Below are 20,328 nucleotides of genomic sequence, written 5' to 3'. Positions count from 1 at the left end.
TTTCAAAGGTCACAGTTAGCTTACAGATATTACGGTGCAGAAGACTTTGTTACGCTGCAACAGTAACAGAAATTAGTGGAGTGTTAAAGTGTAAAAAGAGGAGGTACATCATACATTTCAAGGAAAGATTATTGACTTTATCAACTCTCAACACAGTAGAAATACATGAAGGTTCAGTTCTTCTATTGGAGAACAAATCAAATGTCTTATCAGAGTGCAGGTAAGCAGCGCAGTGCACATTTATTTTGAGCAAGTGAAATGAAATCAAGAGAACCCTATGGATCATGTTATGTTGACATAAAACATAACATTGTATGAGTGTTTCTTATATGTTGAAAAATCGCAGGTCTTGTTCTGACGGAGGCGTTATAATTGCAGGTCAAACTTACACTGCTGTATGCTTTTGATTCATCTTCAAGTGATAAATCCATTTACAGCACTCATCTACAGCACTCATCGAGTGGCGATGACAAGTTAAGCTTTACAAAGACCTCAACAACGAATTATCTGTGCATAAGACTCCAATGTGAGGGCCACTCTTCAATACAGCCATTTAACTTGGTTGCTATGGCAACTAGGCCTGCATAAGTGACAGCCGTGATGATGGAGCGATCACTGACGGTCTGACTTCAAGATAGGCCACAAGTTCTTCCACTTGGTGCAAAACACTTAGTCTTTTATTCCCCCACCACAAAAGGAGCTGCATTATGCAATACTGTGCAACAGCGGAGTGACACGTCTACACCAGTGACATGCTCGCTCTGAGATGGACTGAGCCTTTAAAGTACGAATGGACATGCCCTGACAGGAGTTATTATGTTGTTATACATTTAAAGGAAAAGGAAAATGCGCCTTATTAAAGCTAAATGCAGTTACAGCGCTTTTGTGACACTGGCATGCTTACCATTCTGAAAGTGTGAAGAGTAGCTTATAGAGTGTATTTAAACATAAATACATTTAAATTCAAAGTTATCAGTTTTTAGTTCATCTTGCTCTCTGCACAGAACTCTGCAAAAGTCTTAAACCAAGTGCTCATTTCTACATATTTTGGTTTCAAGGCAATTTGAAAGGATTTTTTTTAAGTGGTTCTCCAGGTTTATCTTTGGACACTGTCCTTGTGTCTGACCATTTTCAGAGGATATTTGTTGTTGTTTGTTTGTTTGCTACTTAACACTGACCTGTGAGTCATTCAAGCATAAAAAAGGCACCTAACTCAAGGGATGAACTGTGTTGTGTCTACACATAACAGAAAGTACCAATTTTAAATGGGATCTTTAGGCACTTTGTTACTAGCAGCCTGTCACAAAAACACATCATTTGTTCCCATTATCTGAAAGTCATGTCCTTAAGCAATAGGAAAAAATCCACTAAAAACCTGACAGAGAACCTAAGAGATGCATCTGGCCCTTCAGCTGATCCATCTACCGTTCGCCGAAGGCTCACCAGAGATATTGTCAGTGGAAAGGTGACTGTCAAGAAGCCATTTTTTAAGGAAGGGAAATGGGGAGAAAAGTTTGAGGTATGCCACTTTATACAAGAACTGGGCTGAAAATCAGTGGCAACAGGTCTGATGGAGTTATGAAACCAGTTATAGTTTCTGTTTGCGAGGCCACTTCCAGTAGGGACACTGCTTAAAATAGTTCATGCTGTTTTGAAGAAAAAGGTGGTCATACCACATATGAACTTTCATGCTCTTGAGAACTCCTTATTTTCCTTTAATTCCTTGCATACTGTATTTTTTTATATATATATATTCGTGCATTTCGGTGAATTGCTACACCTATTTCTTATTTTCATAGTGAGATGTAAACCCAGTGCCTCTAAAGAAAACCCAAACAGAATATATGTAACTTTTAAAGCTGGGGCAGCAGTCGTGTGGTGTTTGGAAAAGGAGGACCCAAGTTGCAGACAAGGCTGTGATGCGAGTGATCTTTATTGATGATGGGTGACAGTACACAAAGCAATGGTGAGAATCATAAAATAAAATAAACTGGGAAAGCTAGAGAGCAGACCTGAAACCATACACAAAGGGGAGACACAAGGCGGGGAGCAGAGAGACGCAGACAAAACCATGGAATGCAGACGACCCGACGAAGAGCAGAGGTAGACGCACACTATAAATACACACACACAAGGTAATCAGGAAATGACACTCAGGAGGAAAACACAGCTGAACTAATGAGCAAAACAAGACAAAGACCTTCAAAGTAAAACAGGAAATTCACAGACTGTTTTACAAACACAAATTCAGAGACACCAACAGAGCACAGAGGGGAGAACACAGGTAGGAATAATAAAACACTTAACACAAGAACCAAACCCAAAGAACTAATACAAAATCAGAAGAAACTAGAAAATAATAACAATAAACTCAAAACACTGGGTCAGCAACCCAGGACCATGACAGTAACAGACCAAACCTTACGTTTGCATCCAAGACCTTCTTTCTACAGGCAAAGCTTCTATTCCTTTAAAACATTTTATAAATGTAGAATAGTTAATGTCAAGGGTAGTTCATGCAGGGCCTGGAATATTCTGCATTACATTTGCACTTTTATCAACCTGTTAAAGAGTAGGTAGACATTTTACTTTACTAAATCAGCTATGGGGCTAAAACAATTAAAATCATATATTTTCTCATGCTATAGTGTCTACCAAAGAATGGACATGGCATAATAACATATCAGATTAATTTTCTTTTTTATAACAATTTTAAGAAAAAATAGAAATTAAAGAAAGTATGAATCTTGTTGTAGTTCCGGAAGAAAGTCTGAATTTAGGAGGCCAATGGTCCGTTAAATACTTAAAATCCAAATCGGCTGTCCAGCCAGGCCTCACTGGGAAACGATTGTTACTCTTCATTTTCACACCTTCCCAGTTTCCACTTAGAAAGTTTGACACAAATTGCACCGTAACAAAATCCCAGAGCCGACAACTCACCTCTGGATGGCTGTTAGGTAGGTCGGGACTTTTCTTTATCTGCTGCAGTTGCCTTCATTGCATCAGTCTGTCAGGCGACTTTGGGGAATTACAGCCATGGAGCCCTTTTGACACATGTCCGTTAGGAGCACAGCAATATGGGTCAAATTATGGAGCAGAAAATGAGTTGTTGTTATCCTGAAATGGAACCTGAAGAGGCCACTGTGGGTTGAAGTCCATCCTGCAATTGAATGCCATGTTACCTCAGACCATCAAATGATTTTGACAAAATGTTTAAGGGAAGCTTCAGGCGTTTCTTCATTTCCCAGTTTATTGAGGCTGCGTTAATAAAATACACAATACCTCTCCAAACTAAGACACCATACATTTCATTAATTTACTCTTTTTTTGGCTACTCAGTTACTCAGAGTTTTAATTCAACACCCCATTTGCTCTCAGCAGGAGAGCAAATGGGGTGTTGAATACAGAATACTTATACAGTCAGACTGTATAAGAGGTTGTATGCTTATGCTTAAGTATACTTGTAAAACTGCATTAACACTTGTTAATACACAGTAAGTTAAGAATCAGTTACCGTTTAGTATCTGGTCATTTTAGTCTTAAATTATTAATTTTATTTATTTGCAAGTAAGTTTTCAATTTATAGTGGATTTAACTACTTTGTATATGGTTAAGGATTAGTACTATGCCTTGCAAGAGGAAGAAAGTCCATTTTTTATCCCATGTTAAACTTAAGAAAATGTATTTGTTAGTGATTACCAAGGCTGTTGCAGAAGTGTCCACTACTATATGATGTTTATCGATCATGATCTTTTCCTGAACATAACTAAAGACTCATAATCTTTCCATTTAGACCAATATAATCCAACCTGCCTGATTATATACTATAAACATCAGATACAAGTTTATAAGAGCCAGATAAGGCAAAATTCTATAAATAGATCAACTACACAGTATTTATTAATCATTTACAGTGATTTGTAAACATCTGGTGAAACGTTACAGCATCGACAAATCGGTTATTAACCATTTAGTAAATATCATTACTTCATTATTTATTAATATAATAAACAAAATGAACCAGACCAATATGGGACTTTTAATACTGATACCAATACCGATATTTGGTGATTACAAAATCTGAGACATCATATGAAACATTTGTTATGTGTAGGTTTTTATGACTCCTTACTAGGATAATATGACTGTGCAGTTTAAGAATAAACATGTTTTATTGCTTGTTCACACTCTGCCCAGCTCTGCTCAGATCAACTGGTTTTTGTGTTTGTGGCATTGCAAACATGCATGATGCCAACAGAGAAGTTGCACAAGGCCCTCTGGTAGACAAACTATGTAACATTGGTACTCAACTGCTGGACAAACTGCTGAATTAGTTTCCTAACCTACTTAAATTTGCATTTTCTCCCTTAATTTTGTGCTGTAAGTAGTGCTGGGTGATATGGAAAAAATATTTATCACGATATGGATTATTTTATATCACGATAACGATATATATCGCGATATACCACCTGACCTGTGGTCATCTGGAAAGTATGCAGTCTGTAAACAGCGAGCGCAGAGGGTCCAGTCTTTGTTAATGAAATGGATGGCTAGCTCATGTAGGGCTGCATATCTCTGCTTGTCCATAGGTCAGTAGTCAAGGCATAATGCACGACACTGCAAACATCCTTCTCTACTTTGGCCCGGCATGCGTCATATAAGCGAGGCAACTCGACTTTACTGAAGTGCTTACGACCAGGCATAACGTACCTCGGATCAAGGACTTTGACGAGGTCACAAAAGCCGTCCTTCGGCGTGCCTTGTGCGAAAGACTGCTGTATCTTCGGCTGGGTATAGTTTTTCTTTTCCCAACTTGCTCCCGCTGTTCCACAACTTGGTTTAGCTCAGATTTTCTGGATTCTTGAGTATTCTTTTTCATGGACCTTCTCTAGGTGATAGAAGAGATTTGTTGTGTTGCCATCGAGTGCAGGAATAGTTTTATAGCATAGCTTGCAAATGGGCATCTTCTGCTCTGTGTCGGTGCTGTTGAACCCAAAATGTAACCAAATCACAGACGTACCCCCTCTTTTCCATAAAAGTGCTTCTTCTTGGGCTGCCTGTGTAGCTGTCTCTGCCTGTTGCATGTCCGGGCATGAAACTGCAACCTGTCGCACGTGCAACGTTTTGAGTTACCGTAAAGCATGTCGCAAATCCGGGTGCATGTAAAGCAGCACCATGTCGCAAAACCACAAGACGGAGTTTCTTTGCTAAAAAGCTCAAGAAGACACAAAAATGCTTTTTCAAGTAATTTTCTTAACTGCTTGTCTAGTTCTGGATAGGCCTACCCCAGCTGTCAGTGTGAGGAAGGTGGAGTACACCCTGGACAGGGTGTCACATAGCCACATAACACAGATAGACAGAAAACCATTCATGCTCACATTCACAGGCACATCCAATTGAGATTCACCAATTAACCTGACATGCATATATTTGGTCTGTGGGAAAGAAAAAGGGTCCATGGGAAAGTGCCATGCTGAAAGTCCTCAGCAGATTCTAACCCACTGAGAGGTGACAGTGCGAACCAGAGCACCACTGTCTGCCAACTGCTGTGAAGCGTGGCATCGAGATTGTGACTGGCTGAGAATGTGTTTGTCCTTAGCAACGATACCTGTTATATTTATTGTTGCTTGAAGTGTAAATTATGCAAATGCACAGTGGTATTGTTTGAGCCATCCATCCATTCAGTTAAGGATTGGAGGAGATACTGAAGCCTATGGCACACCCTGGACATTCACCAGTCTATTGCAGGCCTAATCAAGAATAAGTGATCAGTCAATCCATCTATTCCATTCCACTTATCCAGGGTGACAAGTAATGCCTGTGTGTGTCTGTGTGTGTGTGTGTGTGGGGGGGGGGGTCAGCTGCCACAGGCAAGAGGCAGGCTACACCCTGATTAGGTCACCAAGCCAAGCCAGCTTTATTTATAAAGTACTAAAACAGCAAGTGCTGACCAAACTACTCAACATTAATGACAGAATAAAAATACAATGAATAAATAAATAAAAACATGAAATACAAAAAATAAATAAATAATTATAAGAAAAAGAGGAAAAATACTAACAATATATGAATATAATAATAATAATTATTAATAGTAGTACTACTACTACTATTAATAAAAAATTTAAAATATATATGTAAAAACACAGAAAAACTACGTTAAAAGTGGATAAAAGTAGACCTGTCTATTGCGGGGCTAATTAAGAATAAACGATAAGATTTAGGACATTAATATGAAATGGCCTCGCAGAGCTCTGAGTTTTGCGCATAATCCTCTTCATTTGCCCGCTCTCTGACAAAAGATTATAAAGGGTGGATTCTCGGTGAGGTGAGGTCAGCTATTAGACAAGGGGGTCCTCAGAATTACTAGATAAACTTGTGCTTGTAGGCATTAAAGATAATGTCTTATTATTAACTGTTTTTATGTTTTTTTAAAGAAGCCAATAAAGTCAGGCAAAAACATAACACATGTCTGAAGCCATCGTAGCTGTGCTTCTCCACCAGCAGTGAGGTTGGAGAGAATAATGCTGGAGTGTGAAGGTAGTGGTGGTGGGTAGGGAGGGGGGTTCCTCAGCGCAGAGCAAAACGGTGAACGAGCAGGGAGGCGGGAGCGCGCGCATAGGAAGGAAGGGAAGGAAAGGAGCTGAGGCAAATCAGTCGCCAAGCGGAGCCCAAGACAGCGGATGAACGGAGCCGAGCGTGTGTGCGTATCGCCCTTGTCGTTTTTTTACAGCAGCTCAAAGCGGCGTCCGGCAGCCCCGAAACCCGCCCGAAAATGATCTTCAAACTCGTCCATCTCCTCGGGGTGCTCGTCTGCGGCGGCCAAGGTAAAAGGATGCGCGCGGGAGTGCGTGGCAACCCTCGAGCTTTAGAGACTTTGTGGACAAGTTGAGTGTTATTTTGCCATCTCGGTCTGCAGCAGCCAGAGAGAGGGCTGCGAGCTGAAGGGGAGAGAGGGAGTGTGAATGTAAGTGTGTGTGTGTGTGTGTGTGTGAGAGAGAGAGAGAGAGTGAGGGGTGGATTGTTTAAGTGGACGTTGTTTTGTAGTTGAAGCACGTCTTGCAGGGGGGGCAGGATGCTTTCCTGCTAAAAAGAGGGATCATGACGGGGTCCTGTGGGGTTTTTAGGGTGTTGCAGTGCACTCCATACTTCCCCAGGATATCGTCTCTTACTCTAATTTGTTTTTTGTTTTTTTTAAAAAACAAACGTGTTTCACATCGCTGCTGTATTTTCTTATTTGCAAACAGCTCTCCTTTCTTTCCGCTTTAATCACTAATGCCTCCCAACTTAAACCGGCAGCGCACGTGAAGACGTCAATATCCACATTCTGGACTCATATCTGTCAAAGACCACCGCCTTTTTTCGCGCTCGTGTGTGTGTATTAATGTGTGTGTGTGTGTGTTTTCACTCTTCCCTGTCCACTCTGTCTTGTGAGGAGCACTGTAGAGAAAACACTGTCATAGATTGAGGTTTTTGTCAACACCTTCATCAGCGTCTGCACCTCGCGCGCAGGCAGTGCGAGATAATGTGAGATTCATGACGCGGTGATGCTTCCCAAAGTTTCTTCTTTTGTGTATGTGTGGAAAAAAAAAATCTTATTACTCTTATTCGAGACAGCAGAGTGACAGTTACTCCGTTAATTGGGTTCCGCGTGCGTCGCGCACCTGATTCGAAGGAGAGGGGAGGGGGTAAGGGGGGTGACGATGTGATCCGTGTGAGCGCGCTCCAGCAAGCCTGTGGGCAAAATAAAGATGTAACCTGAGTGGCTGCTGCGTGCACGCGGATGCATTTCTTTGCCTTTTTTTTTTATTTTTATTTTTTATTTTTTTATCGTTCTTGTGTGTTTGTTAATCGTGTCGCTCGCTGAGAGTCTCCGAAGCTTTACAATCACTGGAAAATACCGAAAACCCATTTCTTCGGGATAAGTACACGTAAAAATAAAAATGACAGGGCAGGACAAGGTGATCCTTTTCCTTGGTGTGAATTGTGCACTTGTTCAGATTAAACTAAAAAACTAAAATCTCTGATGGAAAATAAGAGTCGAGTGAGTTTTAGGAGGACATTCTTTTTCTGCGAGTGTGGCCACACTGGCTTCCTGACGCACAACGGCAGGTGGGGGTAGAGCGCTGTAAAGTGGTGCCAAGAGTGAAGCCATAAGCCACGAGTCGTTAAAGTATGTTGCATTCAGATACTGCTTTTGCAAGTTTTTGCTTTGAAGTCTTTCAGGAGGGGGAGTGGATCTCAAAGTGAGGCTTTGAAGGAAGGGGAGAGGTGGGGGTCCTTGAGGAGGCTTTAAAGGGTTCCAAAGCAAAATGGGAAATGGTAGATCAAATTGTTTGTGTGTGCCACAGTTTTAAAGAGGTAAAAGTGGATTTTAAAGGAAGTGCTGTATGGTTTTAAAGTATAAAGGAGTAGATGCTTTCTCTGGGTTCAACCCCAGTTACTGTGCACTTGTTTTGGTTGACAACAGCAAAGGACTGGGAAGCATACCTGAGCAAGACGCACAGTTTATTATCCCCGACACTTCCAAAAGGGCTGTGCAGTTTATCGGCAGCTCATATTTCTACCAGCTTAATCAATAGTCTGTTAGAAAGTGCTGGGTTATGATAGAGAGGAAAATGAAGAGGGCGCGTTCAGAGAGCGGCGTTGCTTCAGAGCGTTCGTATATTATTACATTTAATCCCAGCTGAGGTCAAACAAAGACACATATAGGCAGCTATACTGTTCATAGAGCCCTAACTGGGATATTCATCACTCTCTTTACTTTTCCCTTTTGTTGCAGGAGTATTACATCACCACCCTCCCCACCCCACCCCCAAACTAATTTCCATTCTTATCAAGCTTTTTGTGTGTGTGTGTGTATGTGAGTGTGATAGCAAAGTCCACACAAATTGACCTGTTAGACAATGCTCACAATCTGCTCTTAGGCGAATTATAAGACTGCTTCTGAGTCGAGGGGTAGGAGTATGAGTAGGATGCTCGATTCTCGGTGTCTTTTATCAGTGTGGGGCCTTTGAACAGACACTAATCCATCAGTGAAGGGACTAAAGCCAGAAAGAGGTTTTACTTGCCCCCCCCAAACACACACACACACACACACACACACACACACACACACACACACACCACCACTTCCCGTCTACAGCTTTGGTTTTTTCCAGGAGTCAGCTCGGTGCCCTGTACTCCTACTACACTAACTCTGCAGATGCCTTCTCTGGGCTCCTAAAGGAAAACATTTGCTTTTGAAGTCCCAGCTCGCCTCCTGCCCTGCACTCGCATCCTCGAAGGTGTATGTATTTGGCTTTTTACAGACGCTTAGTACAATGAATTATATGCTCGCTCGGGCTCGCCCGGGACTCACCGATGTGATGTTAAGTGGCGTAATTAAGATATTTCGCAGTGTCTCTTGGGGAGGGAAATGTCAGTGGCTCAGGGTTTGGAAGATTTATGCCCCTGCGCTTAAGTGTCTCTCACTGCACACACACTGAGCCTGGGCTTAAGCATTTTGGAGGCTTGCTTACATCCTGCTCCGGTTTGTGTACTTGCTCACAAGCATGCGAGGGTCACACACTTGGCCTCACGTTTGTGTTGTGCTCATCCTCAAGCCATGAATGAATTGTCTTTACAGCAGCTGTTAATGTCAGAAATTCACACCAGGAGCGGTTTGTTTAATTTTTTTCTTTCCCCCCCAAAAGTTTCTCGCCATGCCTCACATCGCTCTTAACAAAATGCAAGACCAGTCATAAACTCCTCTTAAAGGCATGCAAAGCTGTTCACAAATGAAATGGCCCGTGTCTTTTTTCCCCCCCGCAAGGTGAAATTGATTGCATTATTTGACTAATAAACTGGGGGGGAGGGGTGGTGGGGTACATATAAAGAGAGCCAGTGTATATATGAAAATGGAATCGCCCCCTCGAGGCAGCTGCATACGAGAAATCAATTTAAGGAACGGCTAGAGTCAGCAGGGCTCTGGATTGTACAAAGGGCAATCTCGGTGTTATGGATATGCTATTTATTTGCCTGCAAGTTTTGGGTTTTTTTTTTGCTTTTTTTTATTCCTCGTGCCCTTTAGCACTCGATCTGTGCGAGCCCCAGCATCGAATTTGTACGTGGTGTGTAAGACAGGAGGAGAGTGTTATAACACCTGGATACGTGAAAAAAAAAGAACTGCCAAGCATCTGTGCTGCAGGGGTTTTGTCAGCTTGCTGGGAATGAAATGACAGAAATAAAGGAAAGGAAATGATCAGACACTTTTAGATATGTCGCTGCAACATATATTTATATTTTTACCTCCTACATGTGCAACTTAGTTTTTTTTTCTTTTTCCAAACTGAAAGACTGAAGAACTATTAAATTATTAAAGTGTAGGCTGTGTTACCTTGCCTGCGATGAGCAGCTCCAGGATACAAATGTATGTGCGTTGTAAATAACCCTACTATCTGTACAAAAACCACGGAGCCACAGAACAAATGCTTTATGGACCAAGGCGTCCATGGACCAGGCTGCCTGCTCAAAGTGGAAGTTTTTTCTTTTTTCTTGCAAGAATGTCAGTGAAATGGCTGCAAAACAAGCTAAAATGAAAAGAAAACTATTACAAAGAGGCTATAACTGATGGACAAAGATCCTCAAAAGGACAAAGCAATGGCAAATGACCACAAAGATCACAAAGAGAATTTAGAAAAACCACCAAGCATCACAAAAGTACCGACAGAAAATGAGCACAAAGCACAAATACCTTTTTTGCTTTCAGTTTGGAACCAGCTCTGTCTGTGCCTTTTGAGAAGGAGGTTAGAGAATATATAGTGAAATTGGTGGGGTGGGGGCATCACAGCTGAGACTTTCTGTGGGTTGCACTCCTCCCATAGCCACCATATAGAGATTGACAGACCACGTGCAGCTACTTTTTTGGGGACAAGCTCCTATCTTTCAGTGTAAATGTGCAGGATTGGTTCTTGATTAGGTGCTACTAGTGTGTTGATAAGAGGTAATAGAGTGAAGTTTCTACTAGTGCTGTGTGATACTGCAAATTTTGGTATAGATCCAATGGCAAGTAACTACAGCGTTGGTGTGGCCGATACCAATACTGATACTTATGTAGGGTAGAGCATTGTGTCATGACTAATGAGATGAATAATCATCAGTGACCTCCAAATTACCAGGATTTTTACTTTTCATAAAAGTTAGTTAACACAACAAAATACAACTTTTTCATGTACTTTAAAACTGGGTTTGAGTTGGAGACCTGGAATGTAAATGCGCTTGTGCCTGAAGCATTTTGGGTCACCTTCTGTTCTTTAAATGTGCTATATTTCTATAAATAACAGACGTGGCATTCAACACAAAAAGGTTCATGTTTGAGGTTGAGTCCCCGCCCCCCCCCAAAAAAGTTTTATGTAACACAGTTCAGTGGGTTACATACTGAACTTAGAGGATATAAACGAAGTATCAATCATGTCGCGCTTGTATCGATCTAATACCGATACCAGCGTTGATATCGATACTATCAATATTTGGATCGATCCACCAAGCTGTAATTTCTACTACAAAAGGCAAATTTACCTCAAAAAGAGATCAAACAACAACAACAACAAAAAAAGAGAGAGAAAAACATTAACAATAACAATCAGCTGAAACCTCATCTGTGCAGGAGCTTAAAGTTTCATAATCATTCTATGAGTATAAAATCCTTATTGGAAAGGTTAATGATCATCTGCAGACTCGTGAATGGAATGAACTCTCTTGCTTTTAGGTAGTTTGGAGTGTTGTTTGTTTACAAGCCATATTCAGCCTGCAACTCTGTAAACACGATTAGCAGATTAGCATTTGGGGTTAAGATAGCTGTACGCTCATGCTTATAAGGAGGCCGATTGTCTTGTAGTGACACGTTTTGGGCTTTTAAGTAACTTAAGTAATATCAGAGGTGCTGAGGGGATAAATGGCACTCCAGCTACGCGCTCCACTATGTGAACATTTGGCATATTTTGAAAAACCTCAAGTTATTTGAAATCCATGAAGCAAAAACAGCAGCATGTTCAATAATGCCCTCTGCCAACCTCAGTCTGTTTTCAGTCAAATTACCCATTATTATCATGGAAGTGACTAATGTTCTCCTCGGGGAGTCTCTCCCAAGCAGAAGCCAAGAAAATGCACTAAGCAGTCGGGGTCCTCTTGCAGGAGGAGTTTGGCATTGCTCATTAAATCCTATATTCTGAATCCCAGAAAGGGAAAATTAGGCAGGATGGAGTGAGCAACAGGAAGATTTATATGAGGGGGGTGGGGGGGTGTAGGAAGGCAGGAAGAGATTATGTTTAAAAATTCATTCAATTCAAGTGAATCTGATTGCATCTAGTTAAATTGCATTGCCAGAGATTGAATCAAACTCTATGGAGTCTCACTGTGCCAAAATTAATAAAATGTAATTGAATCCTGTCGAGATGGAATCAAATTAGGCCAGACTGATGTGATTGGTGGAGGCAGCTGCTGCATGTTTCCGTGCACTCCTGTGGGTTTGTCTACTGTTTTACATCAGTTTGGTGCTAGCCAAGCAGGAGACCCTTTGGCTCCTGCTTATGTGTGTCCTGCCAGTCTAAATGTCAGTCTAACTAGCAGGCTAATAGGCAGAGCCAGGATGCCAGGGTGACAACAGAATCAGTGGGCACACTGGCTGACTGACAGATGGATGGAGGAAAGTGGTAACAGTGGTCTTCCTCTGCCTCTACTCATGCTCACTCTATTTCTGTAGATCAGGCATTCACACACTCTTACTTCACAGGCCACTTCTCCAAAGCAGATCCCCTCACGGGATGCAACCCACTCGGTCTGGGCCTGACTTTTGGGGATGGGTGCCGGCAGGCACAATTAAATGAAGAAGAGAGGAATCAGGCAAACGGCAGCAGTGTTTCAGAACCGCTCTGGTTTGTGCTGTATGTTTTGAGTGACCCACTTAAACCGCATTAATATCTGCACTAACGCCTTGGGTTTTGCTTCACAGTGGGCTGACGTGAATCACATGAGACTTTTTTTTTTTTTAAATTTAAATGACATAATGCAGCATTAAATTGGAGAAGAGATCCTGCTCATCCCATTCTTTGACTCGACTGCTCTGTTATTAGGACAGACTATTGAAAAACTGACTATTTTTGGTGATGTCACCCATATTACTCAGATGATGCCACCATTTTGTGCTATCTATCCATTTGTAGTGAGCTGCAAAAGCCATGTTTTCACATTTATGTTTTATTTTGAAAATTAACATTGATACATCTGTTCATGGAAAGCTGGTGAAGGAACGCAAAGGTGTTATCTGATGTCATAAATTTACTGTGATTTGAACTGTAGGTGTGCATGTACACTGATTTAATGTTGATTAGCACTGATAACATTAATGTGCATCTGTGAAATCTGTCAAAAAAACAAACAGAAAACCACGAAAGATGCCAAACCGGAGCCATTAAAAACAGCATCCTGTTATCATGTAATGCTGTGTGGAAGGCAGATTTTTGATCCAAACACAGGACATGGAGAACAGGACTTTAAAGCCTCTTTTCCATTAGTACCTACTCGGATCAACTCGACATGGTTCGCGACTATTTTCAGGTTTTTCCATTAGGTGATAGTACCTGGTTCCAGGCACGTTTTTAGTGCCTGCTTGGCCGGGGTTCCAAGTGATCAGAGCAGGTACTAAAATGTGACATTGTCAGACTGCATGCCACTGATTGGCTGGTCAGTAGTGTCACTTCATGTGAGCGTGTCATTCACAAAAATCAAAAACACCATTTTTGATACGCAGCAACGGGGGAAATGGCTGCAAAATGCCGTGTTCCCCCAAGTGTGACGAAAAGCTGTAGACCAAGCAGCAGGTATATTCTTGTCTCAATGTCCACTTTTGTTGTAGGGTTCGGAATTGATTGATTGATTGCATATTGATTACGTTGCGAGACGCTCGGACGCATTGCTATGGCAAGGACCACACACATTTAGAGGTACTAAATTGTAATGGAAAACCAGTTGTGGCGAGCCGTGCCGAGTCAATCTGAGCAGGTACTAATGGAAAAGGGGCTTAACTCGGACGTTGTGGAACAAAATGCAAAACCCAGGCAAGACAGGAGCCAGGAACTTACAAACCAGGAAATTATGGGAAAAACTAAACAATGCACAGAGCACACAGCACGAGGGACAACACAACAAATGGCAAGGGGAGAGTCAGACAATATTTATCTACAAGGTTACGAGGTTATGAAGCTAGTGGGACTATCAAAATAAAACAGGAAATAACACCAAGGATCCGAACTTGACACAGACAAAAGGTAAAAAAAAAAAAAACACTTAAGCAAGATGACTCAATATAACAAACTATTGCTGGGAACAGAAGCAAGATAACTAAAACTAATAAGGTCTGAGAATATAAATACAATTAAACCAACCAGGAGTAAAAGCTACACATAAGAGAATACAAAAGTCAAAATACAGTGGAAGAATACAATATACAAAACTCTGGCCTACTTGGCACTTTTTCATGTTTTGACATGAAAAGGTTTTTTACAAGCTGTTTAATTTGAAAAAAATGTATTGATTCCGATGTTAAAACAACAGATGACCTGCCAATAAAATGGGCAAGGCTTTAGCCAAAAAAACTACCGCCCAACTATTATACGTTTTTTAAAACTGATACTAACATTGATATTTGAAATGTAAAATTAGACCATGTTTCCTGTCTCTTGTCTACATGTTTAATTTACGTTCATCAGGTTTTATACATGCTGATACAGATACATCAACAAACAGCTAACATTGGCAGAAAATATTGGCTCTGCTGATAGAATTGCTAATTGCATATTTTATTACATGTACCACAGACACGTTGCAACGCATGAATCGCACTTTAGTGTTTATATGCAACAAAGAAGGCTTATCCCTATGTCCAAATGTTCTCCGTTTCTTCTCTGGCTGTTACATAATCTATGTAACAGAGGAAAGAAGTGTTTTTTAAATTGTTAAGTAAAAGAGTAGTTCAGAAATGTATATGTATTATTCACACTTCAATAACCACCATTACCTTGCCACATGAAACAGAAACATAACCCCAAAAAAACCTTTACAAATGCTTCTCTTTCTGCTCCTCTGCTTGCCTTTGTATTACACTGCACCTGGTATAGCAAGTCACTTAAAACTGATGATTTTCTTTTAAACAAATTGTTCAGTTTTTTTAAACTGTCAGTCACGTACACCTGTCAAGCCTTGACTAACACATATTTGAAGTGATAATGATGACGCATATGTTTTTCTTCTTCTTCTTTTTTTCTGTAGCGCTGCCAATTATTTTCCCAAAGCATTCAGTGTGAGGAAGTTTTAATTTTTCCTCTCTTTATCCCATTAATGAAATTTGCACTGCGTTAAAACTTCTAAAACATGCCTAAGAGTGTGCCTTTTGCTAATATGTTGAGTGCATTTTTTTCTGTGATTTTGCAGTAAATAGCCTGAGCTCTGCAAAAACTAGGATATGGCCCCAAAGTGAAGAAGAGACAGAACTTCACAGAAATTGGACAGATGCATTGAAATGGGTGGTAAATTGGTACAGACGCTGGTTGGAGGCTTCACAGCAGATGTGCGCACAGTTATGTTAACCCTCTTTATGAGTCATTGGTAAAAGGATTTTTTTTTCGTAAGAGACTGTAGCAGGTGAAGGAGTGGAGGTGTACAAACACAATGACAGAAGAAATTTGGATTCAGAAGGCAGTGGGACGGACACAGATGGATGACAGCTTAGCAGACAGCTGAATGTGCCAACGCTGAGAGATAGGTAGAACCATAATGAAGAAGAGCCATCTATTGACAGCCAAAGAACAGTATTACTCAACCTGCTTCTGATGAATGTGGGCCCCATGTTGACTTAGCATTAAGACTGTGTGGGCCTATGGAGACTGCTGGATGTCGATATAGTCCGTCATGGTGATTGAGGAAAGGACTTATGTTAATTGTAGCTGTGCTGGCTAGCAGACACTAATGAGAGAGTGGTGTGGGTTTTTTTGGATACACCTGTCAATGGGACAAGACAAGCTAGGGAGTGGTTCCAATTACTTTAAGCACGCTTAAAGGTGTGTGTGTTGTGAATTTGTGTGAAATATGTGAAAAAGATTTGGATTCTAAAACTTAGTTTTGGCAGGTTTGTACCTGAATGCTTATGTAGTACAAATTCCAACCCATCCGAATGATCCAGGGGTCGATACTGTCGGCCGATATTAGCTACTTGCTGCTGATAAGTGAAAAAGAAAAGAGTGTACATGAGTTGTTATATATTATCATTATTAGTTTTGATGTTGCATAGTTAGACCACCAGAGGGCATTCTACAATATCCCAGTTTACAACAATCTGCTGATCCAAGCACAGCTGGGCAGAGTGTGAATAAGTAAATAAATCTATACGCATTACAAATGTTATGGAAATCAGTTTGTTTCATCTCTCTGAAAGAAAATAAGTATTGGCCAATGTGTTGGCATATTAGATTTTTAAATCACCGAATATGGGTGTAGGTATCAGTCTTAAAAATCCTATATCAGTCAGGCTCTAGTACAGATAGAAATATGTCTTCATCTCTGAGATTAAATACTGGCAATAAATGTTTGATGAGTGATGAAGTGTTTAGGAGTGTCAAGTCTCTGCAACAACGTTCAGATCTTCTTGGTGCAGGATAGTGTGGAGTTTATAAGGTCGTTAGGACTTTACAGAGGTATTTTACAGAGGTATATTTGTTCCCATCATAGTAATGGTTTGTGTCAATTTCAAAGAGGTTAAAGCTGCAGCAACTTTGTAGTATAAAGACCAACTTTATTGACCAATGCCTTTTGGTCAATGGCCCAGACCAGACCAGGAATTCCTTCAAATATGGTGTTCATACCAAAATTTGAACTACAAATCAAATTAGAATGTTTACATAGCCTGTCTGACACCAGTAATAAGAAGATTAAGCCTTGAAAAATGTGTTCTCACACAATATCATATTTTGTTTTGCCTAAGACATGGAAACAAAACATCCAAAATCATTAAATATAGTTCAAGTGAAAATGACAAGAACATTCTGAAGCTGCTGGGATTTATTATATAACCATGTATAAACATTACAGCCATTAAATACTGTCCTTATTGCTATATCATTAAAAAAAAAGTCCTCCTTTAACAACTTTAGGTAATTATCATTATTAATTCAACACTAATTAACACTAAGAACACAAAATGTTCCTATTGAAAAACTCTCAAAGCAGTGGTAGGAAATCTGTGTGTAGGACTTGCAAAATGTCTTTCTCGCACTCTCAGAAATTTCACCTCAGCTGCTTTTTATAATCTTATGACTCCCTCCAACCCCTCGTTTGATCTGTTTTAATCTCAGTTAGCTCTTAGTGTAACGTCAGTTGACTCAGAATAAATCTCTATTGGCTTAAAATGAATGGCTTCTAATTTGGTTATTTTTAGCTTATTTTGTTATAGTGGGTGGAATGATTGCAATGTACTTGTATTTATATAGTCTAACTGATCACTCAAAGCTTGTTTATACATGTGTTCATACAGCGCTTTGTTCTACATGCTTCATCTACCTCATGTCAATGACCGATTTAGAGTCATGAGTTAAGCGAACATACCGCTGGACCTTAACCTTGAGGTGACAGTGCTAACCACTCCACCACCATGCCACTCTTTCAGTGTCTGTATCAGGACACTATCTCTCTCTGACCTCTGTATGATCTTTGTTCGTTAAGTGCATCACATACGATCAGTCCTGTGCTATTTTACTATTACACTTTTTGGAGATTCTCCCGTGATCTTTCAAAGACCAGCAGGTGCTCGTCTCTGTGGGCAAAGGTGACAGAGACACAGACAGTTCTTAAGACACTCCCCCTTGAACCCCCTTTCCGTCATTTGACCCACACTGGTAGATTTAATATCCATTAAACTTAACCCAGAACACCCTTATTGTACAAAAATGTGTAGCGTGTACATCCAACTATTCTCTTCCGCTTCTGCAATTCAGGCACTTGGGATGGCTGAAGCCTATCGCAGCCATTGGTTATTGTTTTTGCTTATGAAAATGATTCTCCCAAGTATTTCCAATGAACGGAAAAAGAGCATTGTAACTCACACATCAAAAAGCTCCTTACATTTTATTGTTCTTGTTATTGTTTCTCCATAGCGGTAGGGTCGCATCTTATTATCACTGGTGACTTAGCACTCGCAGGATTGAAGCCTTAATAAAATAGCAGGAATAAATACATTAAATCAGCTCTCATATGAGGCGAAGATGGAAAAAAATCAAACCAAAACGCTATACTGAGTCATGTGAACCAGATGCTCGGTTGGCTGTGTCCTCTTTTTCTCTGCTTGCCTTGCTATCTGAGTTTTCCTGTGGGCTTACAGTATTAAATTATCTTCTGCTGTACTGTGTTGTATTGAATCTATCATATTTCCTTGTATCCATTCATCCATCCATCCATCCAGACAGTGGGCCCTTGGCTTGCCATTCTTGCTGGTTAATTAAGCCAAATTGTGATTGATGGACTCTCTAGTGAATAGCGTGTGGTCCCGGTGCTGACCCGCCCAAGGAGATCATCCCAGCTGCCAATCACATCTTACAATACCTAATGCTCTTTTAAGCAGTGAACTGGTGTAGTCCCCCTCCTCCCTCCTTTTCTCTCCCCCACCCCACTGGTACCTGCCTGCATTAAGAAGACTTTAGGTTTGCCGGCGTCCTTGTGGAATTCGTTCTGCTAGGAAATGATGCAGGGACCATCCAGAAAAAGGGATCACTCCTCTCAGATTTCTTGCCCGGTGGCCAATATCCTTGTTTATGGGAGGCCGTTCTTGATGAGGAATAGATGAGAGGAGAGTGAGCGATAGATGAGAGGGAGATTGGGGAAAGAGGAGGAGGAGGGACACTTGAGATGTGGTCGCAGCGCAGCAGAATAGCTCACAGTGAGGCCAAGCAGCCTCTGCTCTCCTGATTGCCTCTCCATGCCAGACAATCTTCAAACAGAATCTCCTAATGCAATGTGGGCCAGCTTATTTTTGTTTTTATCCTTTACTCGTTTGAGTCCTCTTTCTTTCACTTTCTCCCCCCTCTTTCATTTTTTCCTCTTTTCATGTGCTCGCTCCGTTTCGTGGTCCTCCCACACGAGTCTCATCACCAGGGTCTGTAGGGGGAAGATATCCTGTTCTCCCCCTACGTGGGAAGCTTTTCAAGCAGCATCCATGCTTAATGTTATTTACCCGGAAAGCTAATGATGTTTGTTTTTTTTCCGCTTCTCAATATAGTTATTAACACCTATGGATTTTATGTTGCTTGAGTCTCTTCTGAACCACGGTGCTCATGAATTTGTTGTTTTGAGTGTGTTGTTATCTCTCAGAGTTATAATAATCATCCTGCAGGCGCTCATAAGGTGCACCAGACAAAGTGTAGGCGTGTTTTTAATTACTCTGTATATCTGCACAGCATCCTTGCTGGCCTACTCTCAGTGTGAGTACGATGGGAATGTTGTCTTCCCGCCCACCATCCATAGAGTTCCCAAGGACATGAGCCTCCATGGGAATACACAAAGAATTTCTTAGTAATTAAAGAACCTGTGTTATCTTCGCTTGGATCAGAAGATACATTTAGTGACATGCTGTCTTTCCATGTGAAATAAGATTCCTCACATTTCATAGTCCTGCTCATTCATGCACAGAAAGGCTGAATGTAGGGATCTTTACCACTGCTTTCCTTCAGATCACATTCAAGTTGCTTCTCCATACTTAATGGTAGAACTGGATGAACACTGAAATACGGAGAAGCAGTTGAGGGAGTTTTTTGCAGGAAAGTTTGCCTGTGTCCTTTCATGTGACCGTGTAGGCTTCAGGGTCTGAGTCTTAAGAGAGTCTTGTGATCTTGTTCACTCATTGTTTTGGATCAGTCCTGAATGTACCGAGCCTCCCAACAACCGAAACATGATCCCAGCATTCAGGGAAACATGGGATTGAAATTTTGTGACATGATGTACGGAATCCAAAACTAACAGCGAGCGTTTTCTAACACTTCTAAACTTCAGCATATTTACCCTTGTGTTAAACTAATTCACAGTTGGAAAATCTGTTTTTAAGGTGCGTGTTCATCCAATTTTGGCACCCATTCCCAGAGGGTTGCTTCTAACCCTGCTATCTTGTTGGCTTGAAATTCCTGTTATTGTGGTCATACTTCAACAGGACTTTGTAACAGACCCAGATTAGATTTCTCAGAGCATGCCATGTTGTAGGAACAGAGTGAATTCCAGCTAGCTAAAGCCTGTGTATTGCTCCGAGAACCAAGA

The 20,328-nt window shown here is 40.9% G+C and overlaps 1 protein-coding gene across 1 annotated transcript in view; it reads left to right on the top strand.

Annotated features, from left to right (window-relative positions):
* The first annotated feature begins 6,677 nt into the window (after nt 1–6,677).
* Nucleotides 6,678–20,328, top strand: part of LOC116310276 (neural cell adhesion molecule 2) — a 373,150-nt gene continuing 359,499 nt past the window's right edge. The window contains exon 1 of the mRNA XM_039606303.1: nt 6,678–6,827. Coding sequence (XP_039462237.1) covers nt 6,776–6,827 — 52 coding nt within the window. The 5' untranslated portion in view covers nt 6,678–6,775. The remainder of the gene's footprint in view (nt 6,828–20,328) is intronic.

This window comes from Oreochromis aureus, linkage group 23 (assembly GCF_013358895.1).
Source record: "Oreochromis aureus strain Israel breed Guangdong linkage group 23, ZZ_aureus, whole genome shotgun sequence".
Classification (NCBI taxonomy): domain Eukaryota; kingdom Metazoa; phylum Chordata; class Actinopteri; order Cichliformes; family Cichlidae; genus Oreochromis; species Oreochromis aureus.
The sequence above is the reverse complement of the archived record's forward strand: the minus strand, read 5'-3'. Positions and strand labels throughout refer to the sequence as shown.